This window comes from Amblyomma mixtum, chromosome 10 (assembly GCF_055824585.1).
Source record: "Amblyomma mixtum isolate Tamu chromosome 10, ASM5582458v1, whole genome shotgun sequence".
NCBI classification, from domain to species: domain Eukaryota; kingdom Metazoa; phylum Arthropoda; class Arachnida; order Ixodida; family Ixodidae; genus Amblyomma; species Amblyomma mixtum.
The window spans coordinates 140,203,301-140,226,410 of NC_143021.1; the positions used below are offsets into that span (position 1 = coordinate 140,203,301).

Sequence of the window (23,110 nt, forward strand, 5' to 3'; positions counted from 1 at the left end):
AGCCAGCTTATTCAAAATCATTTGTTCGAGTTTATATTTGGGGTGGAGTCAGAGGCCCGGAGAAAATTCCTTATGAAAACAAACTTGCGAGCCACACCATGTGCGCGGATAATGAAGGAGGACGGATTTTTTGGTGGAGCTATTATATACTGCGAAAGCATTATTCCAAAGTATAAACCTTGGCGTCTTGCAATGCTGCAGGGTCTTGCGATATAAGACCTGGGAGGACTGGGAGACCATACTGCGCTCCGAGGACCCGTCCGTGCAGACCATCGCCACCGGCCGGGCTTCCAGTGCCTTAGGAACATAAACACTTGAGTGCAGTGCCGTCGTGAAGGGACTAACGGGAGTACCCCGAACTCCTTCAATTTTTTCTCTCTCCGTTTTTCTCTCTGTGTGTGGGTTCGTGCTGTTTCTGCATTCGTTCCAAGTGAAATAAGTAAATAAATTATAAATGGCGGGCGATTTAGCATTGCCAGGCACAAAAACTTCTGCGGAAGCACAGTTCTTGCAGGTGTACAGTACCGCCACGTACTTGAAAGCTCAAATGAGTGGTCCACTGACCCAGATAGACAGTATGCGTGTCTTCAACACGTTCATCGTCAATTTCACCGCACCTAATTTACGACGGCGGCCTGTGCTCGAATGCCGCGTTTCTCCAGCAATGTTGTCAACGCCAACGCGTTTTCTCCATTGAGATATTTCCGCCACGACGTTCGCGGTTCGAATCGGTGGAGGAGGCCGGAGGCGTAGATTTTATGTGCAAATGCTGCATAATAGGTGCGCGCCTGGACTGTGCTGAACAGGCGAACAGCAAACCAGTGCTGTGTATGGATGCTCTAGAAAGAGAGTTACAGGTAGAAAGGGCAGAGAAGCGCAAAATTCAAGAACAGCTTGGTCAGTTGGGGTAAAAAATGGCTGACACCGCCACTGGAAGCCACATTATCGGACATTCCGGCGCCAGCCACGTGGATGGAGCACCCCGGTCCCCGGAGTGCGAGTCGAGCACGCTGCCACTCCGCCATGCCAGCTCGATGGTTTGGAATGAACAAAGGTGCGTCTAGTGAATACGGTGTCTTCGTTCACTCCCATCTTCCTCCCTTCCCGTTACGGCGAGGTTCAGGTGTGCACCGAGACATGCGAGACAGAGGCATTTCCTTTCCTCAAAAACCAATTTACTGATGAGCAAGGCGTATTTGTCCACGTTTCAGATTGGTCCAAATTGTCGTGATGTCACCACGCGCGAAGTTTGACGGGTGTCCACCGAAATATGTGAGACAGTTACTGCGCAACTTTCTTTCGTCAAATACAATCTTCGACTAGTGTCTACTGAGATATGCGAGACAGTTAATGCGTAATTTCCTTTCCTCAAATACAATTTTCATTTTCTTCATTACGGCCCCTCTTTCTTCTTTCACTCCACTTCCTCCCTTTCTGTACAGTGCGGCTCAGGTGTCCACCGAGATGACAGAGAATTACTGCTCCATTTCCTTTCCTCAAAAAGCGTCACGTTCAAAGGGCAAGGCATCGCGCCGAACGGGTGATGGCGTTCAATGGACTCCGTGGCAGCGCTACAACACGCTGTCGCGTTCCAGAGGAACGCGGCAGCGTATCGCGTCTGTCAGACGGGTGGCGCTTCGGCTCCGTCATTTTTTGACAGGAGCCACGACTCAAGTCGTTGGACCTCATCAATTTTGCTCACTTTGGATTCGGCAAGCTGATCGGCATCCGTGGACACCAATTTCATTCAGGTGGGCCCAGGTTTTCAAATTTTAAAGCGGGTTTTCCTTTCCGCCTCCGACGCCGACGCTAAGCCTAACGGCTGCGCCGGCGTTCGGCTGCGAGGGAACTCCTGCTTTCAGCAAGTTGACGGAGACGCCCGTTCAACGCGGTTATGACCCGGACGCCATGTCTTGGTCGACCGTTCCCGTCAGTGTGGAACCCAAATCGGCACCCGCGGGCCCGATCCGCAATGAATCTCTCCTCCGTCCACTTGAGTGTCGCTCCAGACGAGAGGCCAAAATAGCGGCGGACGCCTCGGCAACCGCCGAAAATGCTACCCACCAAGCTCCCGCCTCGCAAGCGGCGAAGGACTCCGGCCGTAAGGGCCGCAACCCAGTGACCAAGTGGAGGCCCAAGCCTTTACCAAAGTTTCAAAAGAACGACTTTGTCATCGTGATCAAGCCCCGGAAATCGTTGGCCATCCGGGACGCCTTTCAACACGGCGAGCTCGGTGCCGCGTTCGGCGCTTTCCTCGGGGCGCCTCAGGCAGCCGAGTTAAGCCTCCTTTTAAGCAAGGAACAAAATTTTATCCTCGCCAGCACCCGGAAAGCTCACGTCGCAGACCGTCTGCTAGTCGACTTTTCTATCAAATCGACCATAGGAGATGTGCCTCTCGCCGGCCATCTCAAAGAACACGAAGCGGACGTCTGCTATGGGGTCATTACGGTGGCCAACCAAGAGACGTCTGAGTCTCTCCAACCTTGCGTGCAGTGGAGGAGCGGCACTTTACTCGATATCCGCAAATTCGGCTCCTCAAACAAGGCTCGGCTCGCTTTTGCCGGCACGGTGAGGCCTCGATACGTACACTACAACTACGAGTTTGTCACAGTGCACCAATATTTGCGCACTATTCCGGCCTGCAGTTTGTGTGGAACTGTCGGCCATCGGGCGGACTCTTGCCCCAACCCAACACAAGACAAGTGTGGCCTGTGTGGACAGCAGGCACCCATAAAAGAGGGGGTGCGGGTCTCTCACCAGTGTATGCCAAAATGTGAGGTTTGTGGTGGTGGCCATGCCACGAACTCGCGGGACTGTAGTGCTAAATATCGGCATACCAAGCCAGCCGCCCCTAAGGGCGGGAAATCCAGCGGGACGGGCAGGCAGCCACGTCACCCAAGCAGCGATGCTTCAAAACGAGAGACGCCTACTAGCGGGAAGGACGTCAAGAGCTGTCCAGTGCAACCACCGCCTCCACACGGCGGCCAGGAGAAGCAAGCCCGCTCTCAGGACAAGAATGGCGCGGCCGGTTCCTGGACCAGCGTCGTCAAAAATGGCAAACAGGTGAGCGGTTCAGGCAGGGTTGCCTCCTCCTCCCACCCCCTCTCCCCTCCCCCTCGCTCGGCGGCTGACGCTGAGCTCCACAACCTTGTAGCTTCTCTCCGGGCATAAAACGAGATGCTACTTGCCAAAATTGAAGCCTTAGAAGCTAAAACAACTCCCCCTCCCCCTAGTACCCCCGGCGCGGACGCTATGGAGAGCGAGACGGTGGTGGCGCCGGCTCTGGAACCTTCCCTTGCCGAACTCGAAGCCCGTCTTAATGCGAAATTTGACACCCTGTTGGAAACTGCGATGGAACGCCTCATCGCTAGAGTCATGGAGGCCATCCCCTCTATGATCGCTCAACACGTCGCGACTAATACCCGCCTTTCTCGCAGAACCGGTCCTCTTAAGGACGTATCTGGTCGGCCCTCCAGATTGTCCCGCCGAGTAAATGACCTTGACGATGACGAAGACAGCTGCCTCCTTCCAGTTGCTGAGCTTCAGCCCCTGGTATCTGGCTCGGGGGCAACCTCACTTCATCCTCTCACCTCTAAATCTGATCATGGCGGGACACCACCGGTGTAGGCGCTCCCCTCTTTCCAAATCGGCTTCCCCCATTACGATTACTCAATGGAACTGTCGGGGGCTCTGGTCCCATTCCAATCGGGCCGACCTCTGACTTTTCCTTTCAACCTTTCAGCATTTGCCTGCCGTAGTTGCCCTCCAAGAGCCAGGGAAAGGCGCCGTACTAACAAATTATACGACGTTCCAGCAGGATCCCTCGTCTTGTCTATTAGTCCATAGAAATTATACACCCAACCAGGTCGACTTAGACATGCAACTTGAATACTCCTATGTAATGGTGACCCTCCTCCCACTCCGCAAACAGGACCCACCGCTACACATACTCAATGTATACTGCAATCAGAAATTGCCGATTGTATCATTTGCGGACCTCTTTAGCCGCGCACTGAGAGTTGCGGGTCGGGAGCCCCTCCTGATTGTGGGCGATTTCAACGCTCCCGCTCGGATGTGGGGTTACTACCGTGAAGAGAAGCGGGGACGCAAGTTGGCGGAGCTTGTGTCAACGCTGGGCCTCACTCTTCACACTGACGCAGTCCACCCAACTCGTATAGGCAACTCCGTGACTAGGGATACATGTCCGGACTTGAACTTCACCCGCAACATTCAATATGCAGACTGGGTCAACACCGAGGAAACCCTCGGCAGCCACCACTGCCTCCTGAATACTACGATTAGGACCCTTCCTTTCGCGCGACCAACAACACAAGCCCGACTCCCAGATTGGACCAAGTTCAGGCAGAATTATAACAATGTCACACCCATACATGAGCAGAGCTACCAGTCTTTGTCACAACAATTGGTCTCTGGCCTTCGCTCCTCCGAAACTCAAATTCAGCTCTCAGAGGCGGTCTCGGACGTGGACAACCACCTGCTCCATCTCTGGGAGGCCCGGCATTGCCTCGTCCGTCGGTGGCGCCGGCAGAAGCACAACCGGAAACTTAAAGCTCGCATCGCCGAGCTCACTCAACGAGCGGCTGAGTATGCGGCCCAACTCGCCGACTCCAACTGGGTGGCCCGATGCAATACGGCCGCGCGGCAAATGTCCAGCCGGAACACATGGCGACTCTTTCGCGCCCTAATTGACCCAACGCAAACACGCACGGAAACTCAAAAACACCTCCAAAGAGCAATACACAGCTTTCAGGGCAACACAAATCAATTAGCGCACAAGCTCCGGGACCAGTACTTGTGCACCACCCAGGACTCCCGCGGGCCGGCGTACTCTTATGCAGGTTCTGAGAACGTTGAGCTGGATCAACCGTTCCAGCTCCATGACCTGAGGGCGGCCCTGGCAAAAATGAAACGTGGCACCGCTCCGGGTCGGGAAAAATTACAGTCAAATTGTTAGCTAACCTCCCCGACCCAGCATACCTGTCTTTATTGAATTACATTAACTCAATCTGGCTTGGGGAAGTGCCACTACCCATCCAGTGGAAGACCGCCCTGGTCACCTTCATTCCTAAAGCTGGGAAGGCCATCAACACGGACAACCTCCGCCCCATCTCTCTGACTTCCTGTGTGGGCAAACTCATGGAGACGATGGTACTTGACAGGTTGTCCGAGTTCATGGAATCCAAACACCTTTTCGCAGACACCATGTTCGGGTTTCGCCCACACAGATCTGCACAAGATGTCCTGCTACAACTCAATCGGGCTGTCCTCGACCCCGTGGAATACCCTCACAATGACAAGGTCGTACTCGCCTTGGATTTGAAGGGTGCATTCGACAACGTTACCCACGAGATCATTCTCACCCACCTCTCTCAAACTAACTGCCGCAGAAATGCCTTTCAACACATTCAGCAATTTTTAACCGACAGACAATCTTACATTCGGATCCAGGACAAAGAACATGGCCCTTTTCATTTAGGAACTCGGGGTACACCCCTGGGCGTGGTGCTCTCTCCCCTCTTATTCAATTTGGCTATGATACGCCTACCGGCCCAGCTAGACGCTGTCGCCGGTGTGCAGCATGCGCTGTATGCTGATGAAATCACCCTGTGGGCCACGCAGGGTTCCCTTGCAGACATTGAGGCTAACCTGCAGGAGGCGGCGACCATAGTGGACCGTTATGCTCGCCGCTGCGGCCTCCAATGCTCCACCCAAAAGTCTGAATTTGTGCACATACGCCCCTCCCCAAAGTGGACAGCCAAAATTTCATTGTCTCTCGAGACAGGTCCAATCCCTGAAAATATCGAAGTCCGGGTACTGGGGCTCTTTATACATCAAGACAGACGGTCAGAAACAACATTGGCCAAACTCCGTCAGGTGGGGGACCAGGTGGGCCGCTTGGTCCGCCGGGTTTCTAACAAGCGCGGGGGGTAACGATGTAAGGACGCCTTGCGGCTGGCGCATGCATTTGTAACCAGTCGAATTCTATATTCGACTCCATACCTCCACCTGCGGAAGCAAGACGAGGATTCACTCGAAGTCATCCTCCGCAAAATTATTAAGCGGGCTCTAGGCCTCCCCGTGACCACCTCCAACAAGCGCCTCCTGGGGCTAGGCATGGTGAACACATTTCGGGAGCTCCGGGAAGCCCACTTGACTAACCAATACACACGTCTCTCGAAGACATCGTCGGGTCGCCGCCTCCTTGCCCGACTACACATCCAAAATACCACTCTCATGGAAGAGCGCGTACGTATTCCATCCCAGTGGAGATGCGCCCTCCACGTGCGCCCTCTTCCCGCGAACATGAACCGTGAGGACCATAATGGCCGGCGCCTGGCGCGAGCGGCAGCCCTGGCCCGCCACTATGGATCGAAACCCGGCGTATTCTACGTGGATGCCTCCGGCCCCAGCCACGTGGGATGGTACACAGCCGCAGTCATCCACCAATCCAAAACAGTGAACGGCCTTACTTTCCGAGCCCGTGACATAACACACGCGGAGGAGGTCGCCATTGCGTTGGCTGCATCTGATTCCAATTCAAAAACAATTATTTCCGACTCGCGAGGGGCATGTCGGAACGTCGAGCAGGGCTGGGTACCGTATCTAGCCTACCGCATTCTTCAAAACAGCGTCTACACCGGTGACCCCGCGCACCGGCGTATTGTTTGGGCTCCCGCTCATATGGGCCTTGAGGGAAATGAGGCAGCTGACGCCGCCGCCCGCGTACTCTCTCACCGGACATTCCCCTCCGACCCTGACGATCAGGCACTCGAATTTATTCCAGCTTACACCTTCAAAGACATCCTTTTACTCTATCAATCTGGCCATGGTCTTTATCCCTGCCCGTGTAAAGGTCGGTCAAAGGCGGAGGAGCGGCTTCTGCTCCGCCTGTATACTAATACTTTGCTGTGCCCGGCAGCTCTGAAACACTTCGACCCTTCTTTCTCGGGCAGCTGTCCGCACTGTGCGGAGAAGTCTTCGGACATCTACCACATGGTGTGGGCCTGCCCCTCCAACCCTGCTATCCTTCCTCACCCCAACCCAACCCGGGAGGACTGGGAGGCGACCCTGCTCGGCTGCTCTGACCTGCAGGCCCAACGGGCCTTGGTCGGGCGAGCCTGGGCGGCGGCCGATGCCACTGGGGTCCCGAACTAGGGACCTCCACCTAGTATTTGTAAGGGCTGGCCCCCTCTGGGTCACCTCATGCATAACCTCCTGTATTATACCTGTACATAAATGTTTTCCACGACCACCACCATCGCGTTCCACTTCTAAAAGCTAAGCTTAAGCGTCATTAATTGGCAGTTAATTAATGCACCGAGAAAATGTGAAGTGAACAATCGCGTAGCAGAATGCAGCACTCAGGCTTTCGCCTTTCTGTCCTTTAGCCGGTAAAGTTCCTCGTAATTTTTTTTAACCACCCAGGTAAAAGCGCCATGAAAGGAAATTCAAAGCGCGGAAAGCGTAGGCGTCGCGTTATCCGCATCTCTTTCTGTCGCGATAGTACACACAGCGTAATTGCGGACTGGGGCACACACATTTTTTTGCTTCCATGCGCGGAAATTTCCTGCCGTGTAATAAATACATTTTTGTAGATAGAATTTCATTCCTCATGGTTGTACTGTCGAATACGTCGGACACCGTTTTTAAGGGCACAAGGTTTTAAGGGCACAAGCGCCATTACCGTCAGCCTAAATATCACTAACATATGTTATTGCGCTTGAGCCTTGTAAAGGTGACCTGCGTAGGTTGGAAAATGAATCCATGAACTCATATCGGCGTACTGTTAGGTCTTTTTTTTTCTTTCTTTTTATTTTACAAATGATCGCTTGGAAAAAGACATCAGCACAGAAGACTTTACACGTGTCGGTTTCTGACTCACGTTTTGTTGAATACGAACGAGTCACTGCCTCGTTAATTTTAACATAAAACCAATTGACCCTGATCATGCCCTTACATGCTCATGCTGTTGTTTTGAACGCTATAGTTATTAAGCAATCTTGGCGGAGGCTTTAACAAATTTCAAAGGCTGTGAAAAACTATTCACAAATACAAAGATAAACGGGAAAAAAGAGCGAAGGCAACGAAGGGCAGGTGGCGCAAGAAAAACGTTTCGAGCAAGAGTTACTATCAAGCGATCAATTTTCGACCCGAGAAAAGGGGAGTGTCGTGTGAAAGCTAAAAGCTATGCAGATAATTTACTGCGTTTAAAGTGTCAGCGCAAGGAAAACTTACGTTGAGCTTGCATTTATTGCTCAAAATTACTTGCACGGCAAAAATGAAAAAAAAAAAAGAACAGTACGCGCGCTACATCATTTTATAAATGCCGGAAAGAAAAGAACTTCACCTACCGGAGCCCTCCTAGGAAAACGGTCGGTGCTGCCAGTTCATGCTCTTGGTATGTAGGAATGCGCAGGATAAAACTGATACACAGACAAACAAAAATCGCAAGACGCAAACAGCTCTGCACTGCAGCTAGACCAAGCCGCAAGCCGTGCATTCAGGCCATTCAGGCCAAGAGACTCGTTCGCCAAGTGCGGCAGCCAGTGACTCAGCTTCGCTTAGAAAGCAAGACAGCAGTAGACGGGCGGGACACAGTAAGCCACGTGACTGCCCCTTGAGTGACGCGAGCATGTGGGTGCGGCTGTAGGCCCGCATCGGTCCCGTAGTTTCGATTTCACGCGCCCCGAAGACCCAGGATATCTTGCCGCGTAGCAACAAGCAGATTCACATTTTCGAAATACTAAAAATGGATATGGATATTGCTAACGGTCGGCTACTAATCAGTAAATGCAAGCGGCCGCCTATCGACAATAGTTAATCGGTTAACTATCAAAATTCAATTAAAACGTTACTAATTAACATGACTCGCCAGTTTTCTGACGTCCGTCAGCACTGCAATTGCTATGCCGCAAATAGCTTCCCTTTACCTCAAAAACCCTATTTTGAAAATTACTGATCGCCTTCCCTGAAACACGTGGTATATTGCGCATAGCTGTTTAAGACAGAACACGAGCCACATCAGTGCTTTCATGGCTTAACGAAGAAGGGCTCAGGGGTGTACTCGCATAGGACTTTTCAATTTCTTTTTATACATAATTGCGGGAGAAGCGGAAGTTCTCTGTTCGATCCTGAATGATGGTAGACCCTTTAAGACACACAGTTCTATGTCCTACACATGCTGACAAGTTATCCAGGTCATGAAGTATCGGTAAAAGAAAAATAACAAATTTTGTTCCAAGGAAGCTCTTGCTGTTGAAGCTTTTCAAATTGTTTGCCCGGCCATTCTGTTTCGCCGTTGTCGACGCAGTTTCGTCTCTTCGGGGAAAAGGAGATTCCGGCAAAAATACTTCCAGAAGAATACGGAGGCCATGCATCCCCTGTCGACTTTGATGGCTTCTGGAGTAACCTGGAGGCCTACGACGACGAGTACAGAGAAAACAACAGCTACGGCTATGTCAGGACTAACAATGGAGACTTCGCTACCGATGCCGAAATCGAAAAGGGGCTCAGTTTTCTGTAACTATGAAAAAAAAACTATAGCCTTTCCTTTAGTCTTAAAAAAGAACTAACCGAAATTTTCTAAATCGTATGAACTGTATTTGCAGTGGTGACAAAGTTCCGTGTTTGCCCAATGCCATTTTCTGCTTCGGCATAGCTCCGAATTTCGGGACGGTCCTTTGTCCCGCCGACTCTGCCTTATGAAGGCAGCAGCGGTCTGTCTATTCTGAAATGCCCGCTCGCAACACAGGGAGCCACCACTCGGTCATGACCATTGTCAGCACGACGTAGAAGCCAACCAAATGGGACGCGATTAGAGCAAATAAAGCCCCCCAATCTTCGTAAAGTAGTGGACCACTGCTCCAGCGCAAATCTACTCTCCTAGCGCATCTTGTCGTTGACTGGCTGTGGTTTTGGTTGCCGCAGTGTTTCAAGACTGCATGATTAATTAAAAAACCCTTCCCTCTAAGATTAAATGTTTTCACTTTGTGGGTTTCTAAGTGGACACAGGCCACTACCCACCGCGGGTTCGAGCTTCGCGCGAGCCAAGGGCCCCGATCAGCCGTCACCACACACACACTGGGACACCGTTGCAGCGCACTCAACCTCCGCTGGGAGGAGAGCGATTCGCCGCAAAGAAATGGCCTCCAAGTTCACAAAGGCGACGTTTATTCACGTCGTCCTCCAGCTGATACACACACACTCAATAGTCACCCCGTCCCGGGGGCGCGCGAGGAGCAAGGCTCCGCTGCGCGCACGAAGCGACTCGAGTAATGCGCACCGCTAGCACGCCGCTGCAGGAGAATGTCCCCGCGGCAATGCTGTGATCTGTCTCTCGTGTCGACCGTTGGGCCGTTTGCGAGAGAGAGTGGGCATTCAACGCAAGGTACGCCTGTCAGAGGTCGCTGGACCCCGCTGGACAGGCTCGAGCCGCTGCAGGTCAGAGGACACGTGCGGGCGAGCTCGAGTAAGCACTGGTCCGAACGGCAAAGGCCGGCACGGACAAACAGTAACGTACGCACCTTACGCTGTCTCGGAGGGATCTCTCTCTCTGGGCCCCGCTCGGACGGTCGCGCGGCGCGCGGCCGCCCAAAGCGGGGTCCCGAATTCCCGCCAAAAGGCGCCAATGGCAAAGGCCCTTGGGGAGCCGGGGCGGAGCTGTGGCTAAATGACAGTGATTAGTCACCCAGCCGCCTCTCCACCGCCTGAGGCGGGGGCAAGGGAAAGAGGAGAAGCAACGCGGGAGGCCGGCTAGCCGCGCAAAGGCGACGGCGGAAAGCCAGATTCCCACAACTTTATGCTTAATCAACGTTTCAAGAACAACAGTCTTAAGAACTCGGCAACCAGCGCGCGACCAGAAGTTATTCTGAGTTGGTAGTGTTCGGTGTCTAAGATTCGGAGGTAATTATAAATGGCCATAGAAGCGAACATAATGAGTAGCACAGTTAAATCCTCGAGAAAAACGGCACCTGGATGCAAAGCAGCGTTTTTAGTGACCATCGAAAGCCTATTCAAACCGGTCTAGCCCGACTGACGCTGCTGAAGACTGTGGACTATTTGAACTGCGGAGCAGAAGGCAGTCTATAAACTCATACACTTTGTAATAATATCATTGGCCTGACATTTATCTGCCTAATCTGTCGTCGACTCTTCCGCCCAAAACGAGCGTGCGTTGTAACAGGCATTCTAAATGTGTATTCATGTCACTCTTAGTGCTGTGCAGCGGAAAATGTTTTCTGAAACACCGAGGAGCATCTCAGTCTTAACACGAATACGCCTATATGGGTGTATAGGCGCAAGCGTCGCAAGAATAGTGACCGCTGCCAAAGATGCTGGCTGCTGCTGCTGCTGGGTTGCAACACGTAGCGTAACTGGTAGCAGTGAAGTCATATAACTCGGACAGAGGAGGCACGATCGCTGGCTGGCGTCTTTAGAGGCTCATTCTTGATTAGTGGCCGCTCATGAGTACACATATGGCGAATTTCACACGCCCGGCACGCAACAGTTACCCACCGCTGCCGCGGTATTGACTTGGGGAAGTGAGACAGCGGCTGCTTGTAGTCCCCCTGATATCCGGAGGTGCACGATAGGTGCTTAATCGAACTTTCCTCCGCACATGACAGCGCGCTGCGTATCACGCTTTCTAGGCGGCGATAAGCTAAGGCGATACGAGCAGGTTCCAGTACAGGGGCGGCGCGCTTCACGACACACGGTGCATGTATTGGTGCTGCGTCGGCGCATCGCAGAGAAAAAGGCGAATCATTCAGTGATAACTACAGTAAATTAACCCGAAACTCCGGTAGCGCGTAGTATTTCGAGCACATTTGGTTGCTAGCAAGACGCAGATGAGTCCCAGGCTCAACAAAAGCTTGAAACACGTGGGTTATTCGCGGCGTAAACGCACCTCCAGCTGTCTCATCGAGACGAAGAGGCTTAATGGCACAGCCGTCCCCGCGGACTCTGCCTTATGAAGGCAGCAGCGGTCTGTCTATTCTGAAATGCCCGCTCGCAACACAGGGAGCCACCAGCCGGTCATGAACATTGTGAGCACGACGTAGAAGCCAACCGAATGCGCCGCAATTAGAGCAAATAAAGCCCCAATCTTCGTAAAGTCATCATCATCATCAGCCTGACTACACCCACTGCAGGGAAAAGGCCTCTCCCATGTCTCTCCAATAGACGATATGCGAAATTGCTTGGCGGTCTGGCAACACCGCGCCCGCAACTTCCGGTTTCCATCTTGGCGCGGTCGAGCTCGTCGAGCTGGTGCATCGTTTGCTGTGCGTACTTTCTTCTTGCGAGTGGAATTTCAACAGGCAAGCTTCAGCTGCTGCGTTGTTTTTACAGCTGATCTTCGACCAAATGTAGGTGCTTTCAATAAGCGCCAGCTTACTCCTGCCGCATCCTCAGCTTCGCTTGAAGTCTGGCGCTGATGATCGCAATAATCCGCACTCGAAAGTGGGTTGGAAAGTCGAACCGTGACCGTGTGCTGTTGTCGTTTTAATGCTCGCATTAAAGCACCAGTTCAAGCATCACGCATTATCATGGCTATTTTATTCCCAGGTGGACGCGAATCATCTGGTAGGGTAGCGAGCGGTTATTTTGCGGTGAGTGCGCACGTGTGTTGACAAACTTCTGTGACAGTGCAAACTTTCGTTCGCGCCGACGCCAGGAGCTTCGTGCATTGCAGTATAATCACACAAGACCCTCGACCAGCTGCGTAATTCGATTCCTTTACTGTAATGTGCAATGCGCATCCGCGGTTTTCAACGTCACCGTTTCAGAGCCCGGCGTCGGTTGATTTTCGCCACAATTCGTTGAAACCGCGTCCTGCTTAAGACGCAGTCAGTCGACATTAACAAGAAGAAAGTAGGCATGCACATATAATTCAAAATATTGTAAGCAAAGACGCAGCTTTTTTTTTTTTCAGATAAGCACTGAGCCACCACGGCGGTTTGATTAGAGAAAGATGTTACAGCTGTAGGTGCATGCACGGACTCGATACGCTGGTCAAGTTGTGTGTACAGGGGCGAAATTAGCATGTTCGGTTGCTTCCGAAACTTAATTAGCTTACTCCCAAACTTGGACAAATGGCTTTGTTGCGAAGCAAGCTGTTGGAGCTTGCCACAACGATAATAAAATCTGATGGCCTGAAGCGTTTTCAGAACACTATTGCACATACTTTCTAGCTTAGACATGCATCCCTCCTTCATAATAAAGTAGCTATATTATTCGCTTCTTTTTTTTAGATTTTCGTCGCCGCAGATATCGAAGGTATAGGAATCCTCAAGAAATAAACCATTAGCACCTCAGTTTTTATACGTAGGGTGTATTGCTTCACAAAGACTCCTTAACGCGCATAACATATGCGTATATGGTCCAGAGAGTTTGCTCGCCCTTCTAAAACTAATTGAACACGGGAAAAACTTAACTGAACACGTAGCAAACTAAGCAGTAATCGGCATATGGTTCTTCGAGTGAACTTATTTCGCCACGGCACAAGCGATTGGCCCGCTCAAAAAAATTACCTTCTCTATTACGTTGTTCAAGTATGCGTCTGTATATATTCACGCCCGACCGGAGAGTTGATAAATGCAAGAAATCGGCTTCTAATTTTGATCAGAGACAACAAAGGCTGTGGTCCTTATTTTAATTTAAACGCGAATCACCTCGAGAGATTTGTCAAAAATCAGCGCAGAAAGCGAAAGCTGCGCACTGATCCGCGTGCTGACACATGATACCTCCCATGGCGTTTTGTGTTACTAAAACGTTGGGACGGAGTAAAAAAATAGAAAAGTGAAAAGCTTGAACGCACCTAGTTCTGGCACGCATCGTAGTGTCTTTTCACAGTGGAGAGGGTAGCACAACACTGCATCGACATTTTACTTTTCAAACGAAGCGCAGCCGTTTTAACCCAACGCTGGGCAGCGGTTTCGTTTTCTATACCGTGCCAACATGGAGGACTTAGTTCTCGGAGCGCCGAGAGATGGCGCTGCGCATTTCGCATATCGTCTATTAACCCTGTCCTTTGTCAGTTGCCGCCACTGTATCCCCGCAGACTTGTTAATCTCATCCGCCCACATTACTTTCTGCCGTCCCCTGCTACGCTTGCTTTCTCTTGGAATCCACTCCGTTACCCTTAAGGACCAGCGGTTATCTTGCCTTCGCATTACAGAAAACTACGAAAAAGAAATTTTACGCCAGAATCAGTTACATCAACATTCCAGGGGGTAGAAACAGAGCGCAATGGCTAGAAATAGAACAGCAGTTAAAGGAAGAAAAAATAGATATGTACGCTTTATGCGAGACATATCTGAGGGATCTAGAAGATCCACCTTTAATCGATGGCTATGTCTGGGAAGGCTGCAACAGAACAGCAACGTAGAAGAAGGGAGGAGGAGTAGGTATGCTGATACACACACCACAGAAACACGCACAGGCAATGAGTAATCTTGGCGCCTAGCAGTCGCGGACTGCGTGGTTTCTCGCGCGCCGACCAGGTTCAAGGGCCGTTGGCTTCTGTGCGGCAATCCTGCCGTTGGAAACACGAGATGTGATGGCTCGCACCGGAGGACTCTTCAGGAGGGAGGGACAAATTCGCCGCGTCGTTGCTCAGGGGCAAGCGGGCGATGGGTTGGCGCCGCCGCCACTCGCAGTCTCCCCCGCGACCACGGGAGAGCACAGTTCGGGAGGAACGTCGCATTCCACATCACAGACGAGGAGGATTGATGCCTTTGTTCATGGCGACGCCATCGCCAGAAGCCGCCCCCGGGCCAGTTTATCTTTGCTTTTTCTTCGAAAAACAGCGTCTTTGATCAGCGTAGCCCGAAGGCGCCAGCCCGGCTCGCCTGTCTCCGCTGGCTGGGCCCCCGATCACAACAGTCCGTCTGCCGCCAAGAAGACGCCACGAAGTTGTTGGAGCTGATCGGTGCACCACGAATGTGCGTCAGTGTCCGAGTCCTTCTGCTCGGCAGGTCTGCCAGGAAGCCCTGCACAGCGTGCAATGGTCCTCGAAACAGAGCATTAGTGATCACGCCTACGCTAAGCCCATACCTCAAGCCGGGCAGCACACGGCCAACCTCAAAGAACTGCCAGGTTTTAGGATAAGGTTAAACAAATGCTGTAAATTTTGATACCCAACACAGCCTTCGCCTCGAAGCGCATGCCTGGAAAGCTGGCCTACCGGACCAGTTGAGCAAATTTTTGTTTACTTCTGTACTGGAAGCCACTCGCTTCCGAATTTTGGCCACAGAAAACCGCTCAAACTAGACGACAAAGAGAACAAAACGGTGACGCTTCATAGATGCAAATGAAAAGGATAAAAACCAAATAGTTTCCCTCGGGTACCGTAAGCACTCCCCACGGGGCCACTCAGAAAAACATGTTTTCAGGTCGTTACCTTTTCAATTTTCTCGCCCTTTTGTAGAGGAGTTCAGATCGTAATGATCACGAGAAGTACGAGCGTGCTTGGTTCCCTTCACTTAGAATGACCGCATACTGCCGTCACCTTTGCACAACCTGCCAAAGCTTCGCTCAATATCGAAGCCGAAGTCATTAATCTCTTTAATGCCTTACAAGAAAGCTACCCAAGGCACTGGTGCTAGTGACGTACAATGACCTATCTTGCTAACACTTCCGCGAGTCAGCGTACGCTGCTAGACATAGGCACCTCCAGTGAATGGTGCAAAACACGCTATACCACTGCTGCCAAAGTTAGCAAAGGTCATCCAAAGACTATACAATGCTCAAAACTTTTTTCCTTTTCTGCAGGAGCAAAAAAAAGAAAAAGAAAACAGCAGACACTTTTTCTCGGAATCTCCTAACTACCCTCGTCGCGACCCGAAGGGGTTGCCCATTCCTCGGCCTAGACCTGCGGGGTCGCAGACCGACAGTGGCTTCAGCCGCCGAGACCGGACAAAAGACGAAGGGCTTAAGTGCGCGTTGACAACTTCGAGCTCCAGACGTCACGCGACAATGATTTGTTCCGCACCCAGACAGTGCCACTTTAACGCCTGAGCAGGACTGGAAAAGAATGCGGGAGGGGAACGATCTATGAAAGCAATGCCTACGAGCATTGCCCCCTCGATTCAAGAATGGCTTTAGTCTGAAACGCGTTCTGCTGCGTTCTTTTGCGTGGTAGCTATGCATGCGTCTTTGTGTCCTGCTGCAAGTTTTATCGGACGATTACACTGTTGGCCAGACTTTAAGCTTACAATATACTCGGCCCGTACTTTCTCGGTTCTCTCGATACCACACCTTGGCTTGGCTCTCCTTTCGCGCGGCCGCCCTCTGAAAACTGCCTAGCAGATCGGCCCTGCGCGCCTCCCTTTCGCGCGGTGTCCTCACTCTCCGCATGTGCTCTCTGACGGAGCACCGAGCCGCATTTCCCACTTGAATCCACACTATCGGCTCGTGCCTTTGGTGAGTCACTGCACATCGCAGTGTCTAACTGTCCCGATTGCAGTTTACTTCGTGCTGAGCATAACTGGCTCTTCCCAGGCTTGCTATTGGATCCTACGACTTTAACGCTCTGGCCCGCAACTTGACCTGAAGCACACTCTGTAGCTAACGCTGCGTTCTGGCTTGGGGTTCCTGAGGCGCACTCAGGTGGCTCATTGACACTATGATTACAGTCAAGCGTCTGTGCAACTTGGCTACTACGGTTCGCCAGCCCCATCGAAGGAGAGGCCCCTTTGATGCCCTCACTGCGCTGGCCTGCGAGCTCACTACTGTCTTCCTGAGGGAAAGCATCAGCCTCAGTTATCAAAGCAGCCTCTGTCTCAGAGCTGGAGACGGTCGCTTCTCCTTTGTTAGCGCTGTCAGTGCTCGCTAACGAAGCAGGTCGCTCTGCGTTGTTATCGGCGGGGTTGCTGCCACCTCGGCCGCAGAAATCCGCCTCCTTCCCGGAAAGTGCATGCTCTTCTGGGCTCAAAACCACAGTTTTGCACCTTTCCTCATTCCTCGCTGTAGTGCCTACACCATCCCCCGAGCCCTTATGGCTTCCGGATCTGCACTGTTCGCTAGATTTTTGACGTAAATGATCGGTCCTTGCTGCCGAAGTGGCCTTTCTTTCTGCGACCAAATCTGCCCGATCCCGGCACTTCTTAGCAGCCGTCGTGTCTTCCGGCGACTGAGCGGAGCTCCTAAGTCGGTTTCTGAAACTCTGATGGTATACCTGACCACAGTCAATTTGGCTTTCGAAATTGGCCTCTGCGGAAACTCGAAATTGTCGGAGGAGCGCACTTTTAGCCTTAGCGTAGTTTTTCGCAGGCGCGCTAATATGTTCGCGACTTCATACGGGAGGATATTCAGCAGCATAATTGACCAGTAACCCCGGTCTAGCTGCTCCTCCGTACAAATTCTCTCAAAAGTTTGAAGAAAAGTTCTGAAATTTTCGCCTGTCCGGAAAACACTTAACCCAGATCGCGTTGCTTGCATTCTGATCAAGTTATGTTCACGCGTGAGTTCCCGCAGCTCTCTTTCGAGGTCCATCTCCCGCTCTTTCATAGCTGTTTCATCCCACTTTGGCGTGTTTTGATCGAGCCGTTTTTTCTCGATCTCTCTTTTTGGCACCTCTCGCACTTCTTCCGTTCCCTGTTTAGCGACTCTTGAATGTCCTCCCAACACTCGACCAACTCCTCCGCGTCTGAACCGCTTGCCTCAATTGCCTCAATTAAGAGCGGTTTCCTACGGATCGACCCACAATCCATGCCCTATTTCCTGCATATCAGACCCAGATCCGGTTTGCGCAGCTTTTTCCAGTCCATGCCTGCTCCCAAGCGACGGCTATTCTCTACACTACGTGGTCAGAGAAGATTCCCAAGCAATCTCTAGAGCCACATTACATTACCTAGGTTTGCAAATCCCAAAGATGTACAACCTGGCAAAACTCAAAGACGAGGCCGTGCACTTACCCATTCCAGAGCCTGGACGCCGCGCGGACCATCCCACCGCTGCCACCAGTTGATGTGCTCGGTGATCGGGACCGTGGGGTTCACCGCATTGCGATGAGGTGGGCAGACTGCGGAGGGAAGCCTTCAGGAGGAGCAGTAAACTTGACGGGTTTATTTACATTATTTACAATATAAACCGAGAGACCCAAGAATCAGGGAAGACGCTCTCGACAAACGACAGTTCGCGGATTCAATACAGTTTATACTCCCCAGGCCCTCAGCTAGGGAATCCGAACACTGGTCGAGTGTCCAATGGGCCTTGAGCCTCCACATAAGCTCCGCCCTACCCACGTGACCACGCACACACGACAGAAACACGCACAGGCAAGGAGTAATATTGGCGCCTTGCAGTCGCGGACTGCGTGGTTTCTCGCGGGCTGACCAGGCCCAAGGGTCGTTGGCTTCTGTGCGGCGATCCTGCCGTTGGAAACACGAGATGTGAAGGCTCGCACCGGAGGACTCTTCAGGAGGGAGGGACAAATTCGCCGTGTCGTTGCTCAGGGGCAAACGGGCGTTGGGTTGGCGCCGCCGCCGCTCGCAGTCTCCCTCGAGACCACGGGAGAGCACAGTTCGGGAGGAACGTCGCATTCCACATCACAGACGAGGAGGATTGATGCCTTTCTTCACGGCGACGCCGTCGCCAGAAGCCGCCCCCAGGCCAGTTTTTATGCGAAGCATATTACTAGAGGTACACTACAGCCCTTCGCCGTGGTTACGCGCCGTGCACACCACGTGGTACAGTGACGTCACACCACGTGAAATACCACGTGACACATGACGTCACGACAGAGGAAGACGGAGGTACACTACAGCCCTTCGCCGTGGTTATGTGCCGTGCACACCACGTGGTACAGTGACGCTACACCACCTGACATACCACGTGACACATGACGTCACGACAGAGGAAGACGTAGGTACACTACAGCCCTTCGCCGTGGTTACACGCCGTGCACACCTCGTGGTACAGTGACGTCACACCACGTGACATACCACGTGACACATGACGTCACGACAGAGGAAGATGAGGGTCCACCTCGCGCCGTCGCTGTGGTTGCACTCCGTGCAGACCACGTGGTACAGTGACGACACACCACGTGACACATGACGTCACGACAGATCGCCGTCACGCGCTGGGAGAGGGAGAACGATGCCATCGCACAGACACCGGAATGTCCTCGAGCGGCATTCCCGCGCATTTCGAACGGGCGATGAAGAGCGTGATGAACGGCAACCAAGGGAAGCCATGTATTACCAAGCCTAGCCGTCAATATGCTTCGCATCTGACTAGGCTTAACCTTAGCTAAGCCTCAGCCATTATTTCCTTGCTTTTTCTCCGAAAAACAGCGTCTTTGATCAGCGTAGCCCGAAGGCGCCAGCCCGGCTCGCCTGTCTCCGCTGGCTGGGCCCGCGACCACAACAGCCTCCAGGAACGCATAGACCGGAATGCTGTTTAGCTCCCTCGTCATGGCCTGTTGAACCACCTCTACCGGTCCGTGACGTTTCCCCTTGAGCGTTGATTTGTTCTCAATAACAGAAAAAAGTATTATGAGGCCAAGTCTCGATTGTATGGGGCCTGAGGCAGCGTTGCCGCCTCGTGCTGGGCAAAAAACTGGGGTCCTCATTCACTTGATGAAGATCCTGGCAGATTTCCGGTTGGCCTTTTGCTCCCCTGACCGGTCTCTCGGCACCAACTTCGCGAACACTTTCCTCATGGCTAAGCTTTCTGTGAGGATCTCAAAAACTTGGGTTTGAGGAACGCTCATGTCATCAGCAATCATTCTGATACTCCTCCTACGATCACTGTTCAGTAAATTTCTCACTCGCTACATATTTTCGTTGGTCTTGCTAGTCGAAGGGCGTCCAAACCATCCTTCAGTTTTTTTTTTTTTTCTCTCTCTCTCTCTGGTTTTCTCTCTGTGCGTGGGTTCACGATGCTTCTAGATTTGTGCCTGAAAAATTCTGCGGAAGCACAGTTTTTGCAGGTGTACACTACCGCCACGTTCTTGAAAGGTCAAATGAGTGGTCCACTGACCCATATAGACAGTATGCGTGTCTTCAACATTTTCATCGTCAATTTCACCGTACCTAATTTACGACGGCGGCCTATGCTCGAGTGCCGCGTTTCTCCAGAAATGTTGTCAACGCGAACGCGTTTTGCTCCAGGGAGATGTTTCTCAAAGCATTCAAGGCGGAAAGCAGGGCTAGTTGGTGTGTCATCATTAATTAAAAGACTACCGCATAAAACAAGGACACAGACATAGAAGGAGATAGGACGAGCGCTAAACATCAACTGAGGATTTGCTGCGACAAACGGGTACATAAGAGCGCTTCGGTGGCACACGCGCGCACTGAATCAGAAGGAGCGCAAACTAATAAATTGGGTAAACTGCTCTGAGAAATATTTCTTCCTTGCCCACTTGCCCACATCATCCTTGCCCACATCACTTGCCCTGTTCAAGAAGGAAGAAATGTATTTCATGAGCAGTTTGCACATTTTTATCAGTTTGTGCTCGTTCTGACTCAGTGTGCGCATGTGTCGCCGATGTGCTTTTATGTGCCCGTTTGTCGCAGTAAATCCTCAGTTGATGTTTAGGGCTCGTCCAGTCTCCTTCTGTGTCTGTGTTCTTGTAACGACACGTTTCTGACGCAGCCTTGTCCATTGCAACACATGGAGCACTTACCTCACGGTCACTACCACCACATAGCTCAAAGCGGGCTTATTAGTTTGGTACTATTGTTAGCTGACGAAGATTAACATGTGCAATACACCGCGCGAGAGTCTCTCGCAGATTACCAAGTGGCGTGTTCCGCTTCTGCGGTAGCCTAGTGCTCTCAAGCGGTGGCCAGCGAAGCAGATCTGATCATGCCGTCGCGGGTTCGAATCTCATTAACGGATACTCGATTTATTTTTATTCTTTCTTTCAATTTACCCAAACCCAAAACATTGCGAGGTCCTGCTCAGGATTAACCAATCGGAATATTACCTCCGCACTAAAAGAAATGAAATAAATATCCACGACTGGGTTTCGAACCCGCGGCGGCGCCCAGAGATAAGCTTCCTTGGTCACTGTGCGAGAGCACCAGGTTATCGTCGCAACCGAAGTCACCTGAGGTTAAGCTGCAACACACTCTCGCGCTGTGCATAGCACATAGACTTTGTCGTTAAATAATACTACTATAAAACTAATTATCACGGTTTGAGTTCTGTGGTAGTAGCGACAGACAGATGTACGCTGCATGCGTTGGCGGGAAGCGCTGTGACAGAAACACGGCACTTCAGCAAAAATTCCGGGGGGCATTTTGTTGATTTAAAGTGTGGTGAGGCGAAAGCTTTTAGCGCGGTGTTGCTGCTTGTGTCACTGATGTGTGGTTAAGATGTTAATTAAGCAAACAAGTCTTTGTGGATCTTAAATGCTGGAGAAACTGGAGGGCGTTTGGGAGGCATCCGTCTGATCCGTCTGCGGAACGGAAGTGTGGTGGTTCGAATCCCATCTTGCACAAAGATTTTTTTCCTGGTCTGACTAGAAAAGCCTGGCACTTCTGCTGACAACCTTCTGTGGACAATGATGAGGCATTAAAGGCTTTAGCCTTATTGTGTGTTGGCATCGACAACACTACTGCAGAAACGCAGCAGTGGACCATAGTCGCGACGAAAAAAGAAAGATCAGCACTGTGACCTGCCAAGGGAGCGGCACATGCCAACGCTCGGCGCTGCGAATAGGAACACGCCGATAACAAAAGTTCCAGGCTTGTTCGCGAAGTTCAGCGTCGTGCCAGCCGAACGGCGAGGTTTTGTTCGCTGCGGTGACGTCATTGTGCTAATCTTTATCGCCCCTGTACACTGGCACTGACGTTGAAAAGTTTAAGACGTGCATAGCTGGCTTCCTCGTCCTGTGGTTCTCAATTGCGATTTCAGGTACGCGTAGGTGGTGTCTCTCTCCAACAAACAGTGCTTCCGCACAATATTTCGTGCTTGTAGGTGCTAAATCGGCAGCCGCTTTTTTTTTCCGTGCACAGTATTAGTCAGTAGGACAGGCTGATTTCGCCACTTCCAACTTTTCTAACGAATGACGCAATATAGTTTTATTTCGCTAATGAGATGCGAAACCGCAGCCGTGGCCATGTGTTTGAGCGCTCGCCTCGGCTTCGGGAGGTCGGGGGTTCCATCCCCGCGGCCGCCGGTCTACCCAGCCGGTCAAAACCAATGGGAACAGGCGGTGCCCCGGCCATAGCGCTCGGCCTTCCAGGGGTGCACCGCATGGGAAAGGTAGCCTGCGCCTCAAAATCCCGTCGAACGTGGGCAAGTAACGACTGAAGTGGTGGAACCCCACAGTCGGAGCTCAAATCCCGTCGGTTTTACTGAAAGGCTGAGAGTTCCGGACATAGCATAATTGCTGGTTATTTCCTCAAAGTTTGTTATTGCCAGCTTTTCTGTTCTGTGAAATACAGCTGGCTTAGTGCTTACGGCAATTCTCTCTTTGCGCATTTTAGTTGTGGACTCTAACAGAATTATTCTTCTTTGTCCGAACTTAATTTGCAGTACCTGTTATTTGCATCCCTTTTCGCTAGTATTTTTAAGGATACAAGTTCTGTCACTACAGTTCCCAATTTAGCCTGGAATTAAGATAAGTGAAGAAATAAAACTGCAGCTTCTGTCCTTGAAAAAATTGTACGCAAAGACATTCAGTTTTCAATTCAATTCAATTTATTTATTTCGGATGTACACATGGAGAGGGTCAAGGGAAAAAAGCCAGATAAAGCCAGAAACGCCAGAAAAGACCAGAAAGGGCCTTTAAGCAAATAAAACTAAACTTAGCTGTACAGAAATAAAATTTTATAATAAAAACCTTCATTAGATCCGACTGGCTTTGATTAACCTGAGCAATAGTTGAGGGGAACAATTAGAGCGCATTGAGCCGCAACTTGAAGTTTTTAAAAAAGTTGGTGTATAATTCGAGATAAATTGTGACCCCGAATAGACCGCTTCCTAACAAGGCAGTCAGATTGGTGCCGACTAAGATGTTCGTTTTTGATACCTCTCTGCAAACTTTTAGGAACCTGGCATATAAAAGGGCGTCACCATCTGGAAGATATTGAAGTGACAAGTGTTAGCTGTTTTTTTAGTAGAATTTATA

General features: G+C 51.4%; 1 protein-coding gene across 1 annotated transcript in view; it reads left to right on the top strand.

Moving 5' to 3' along the window:
- The first annotated feature begins 1,565 nt into the window (after positions 1–1,565).
- LOC149327111 (uncharacterized) overlaps positions 1,566–23,110 on the top strand; it is a 110,178-nt gene continuing 88,633 nt past the window's right edge. Inside the window, exon 1 of the mRNA XM_089565070.1 lies at positions 1,566–3,063. Within this exon, the coding sequence (XP_089421196.1) occupies positions 1,909–3,063 (1,155 nt within the window). The 5' untranslated portion in view covers positions 1,566–1,908. The remainder of the gene's footprint in view (positions 3,064–23,110) is intronic.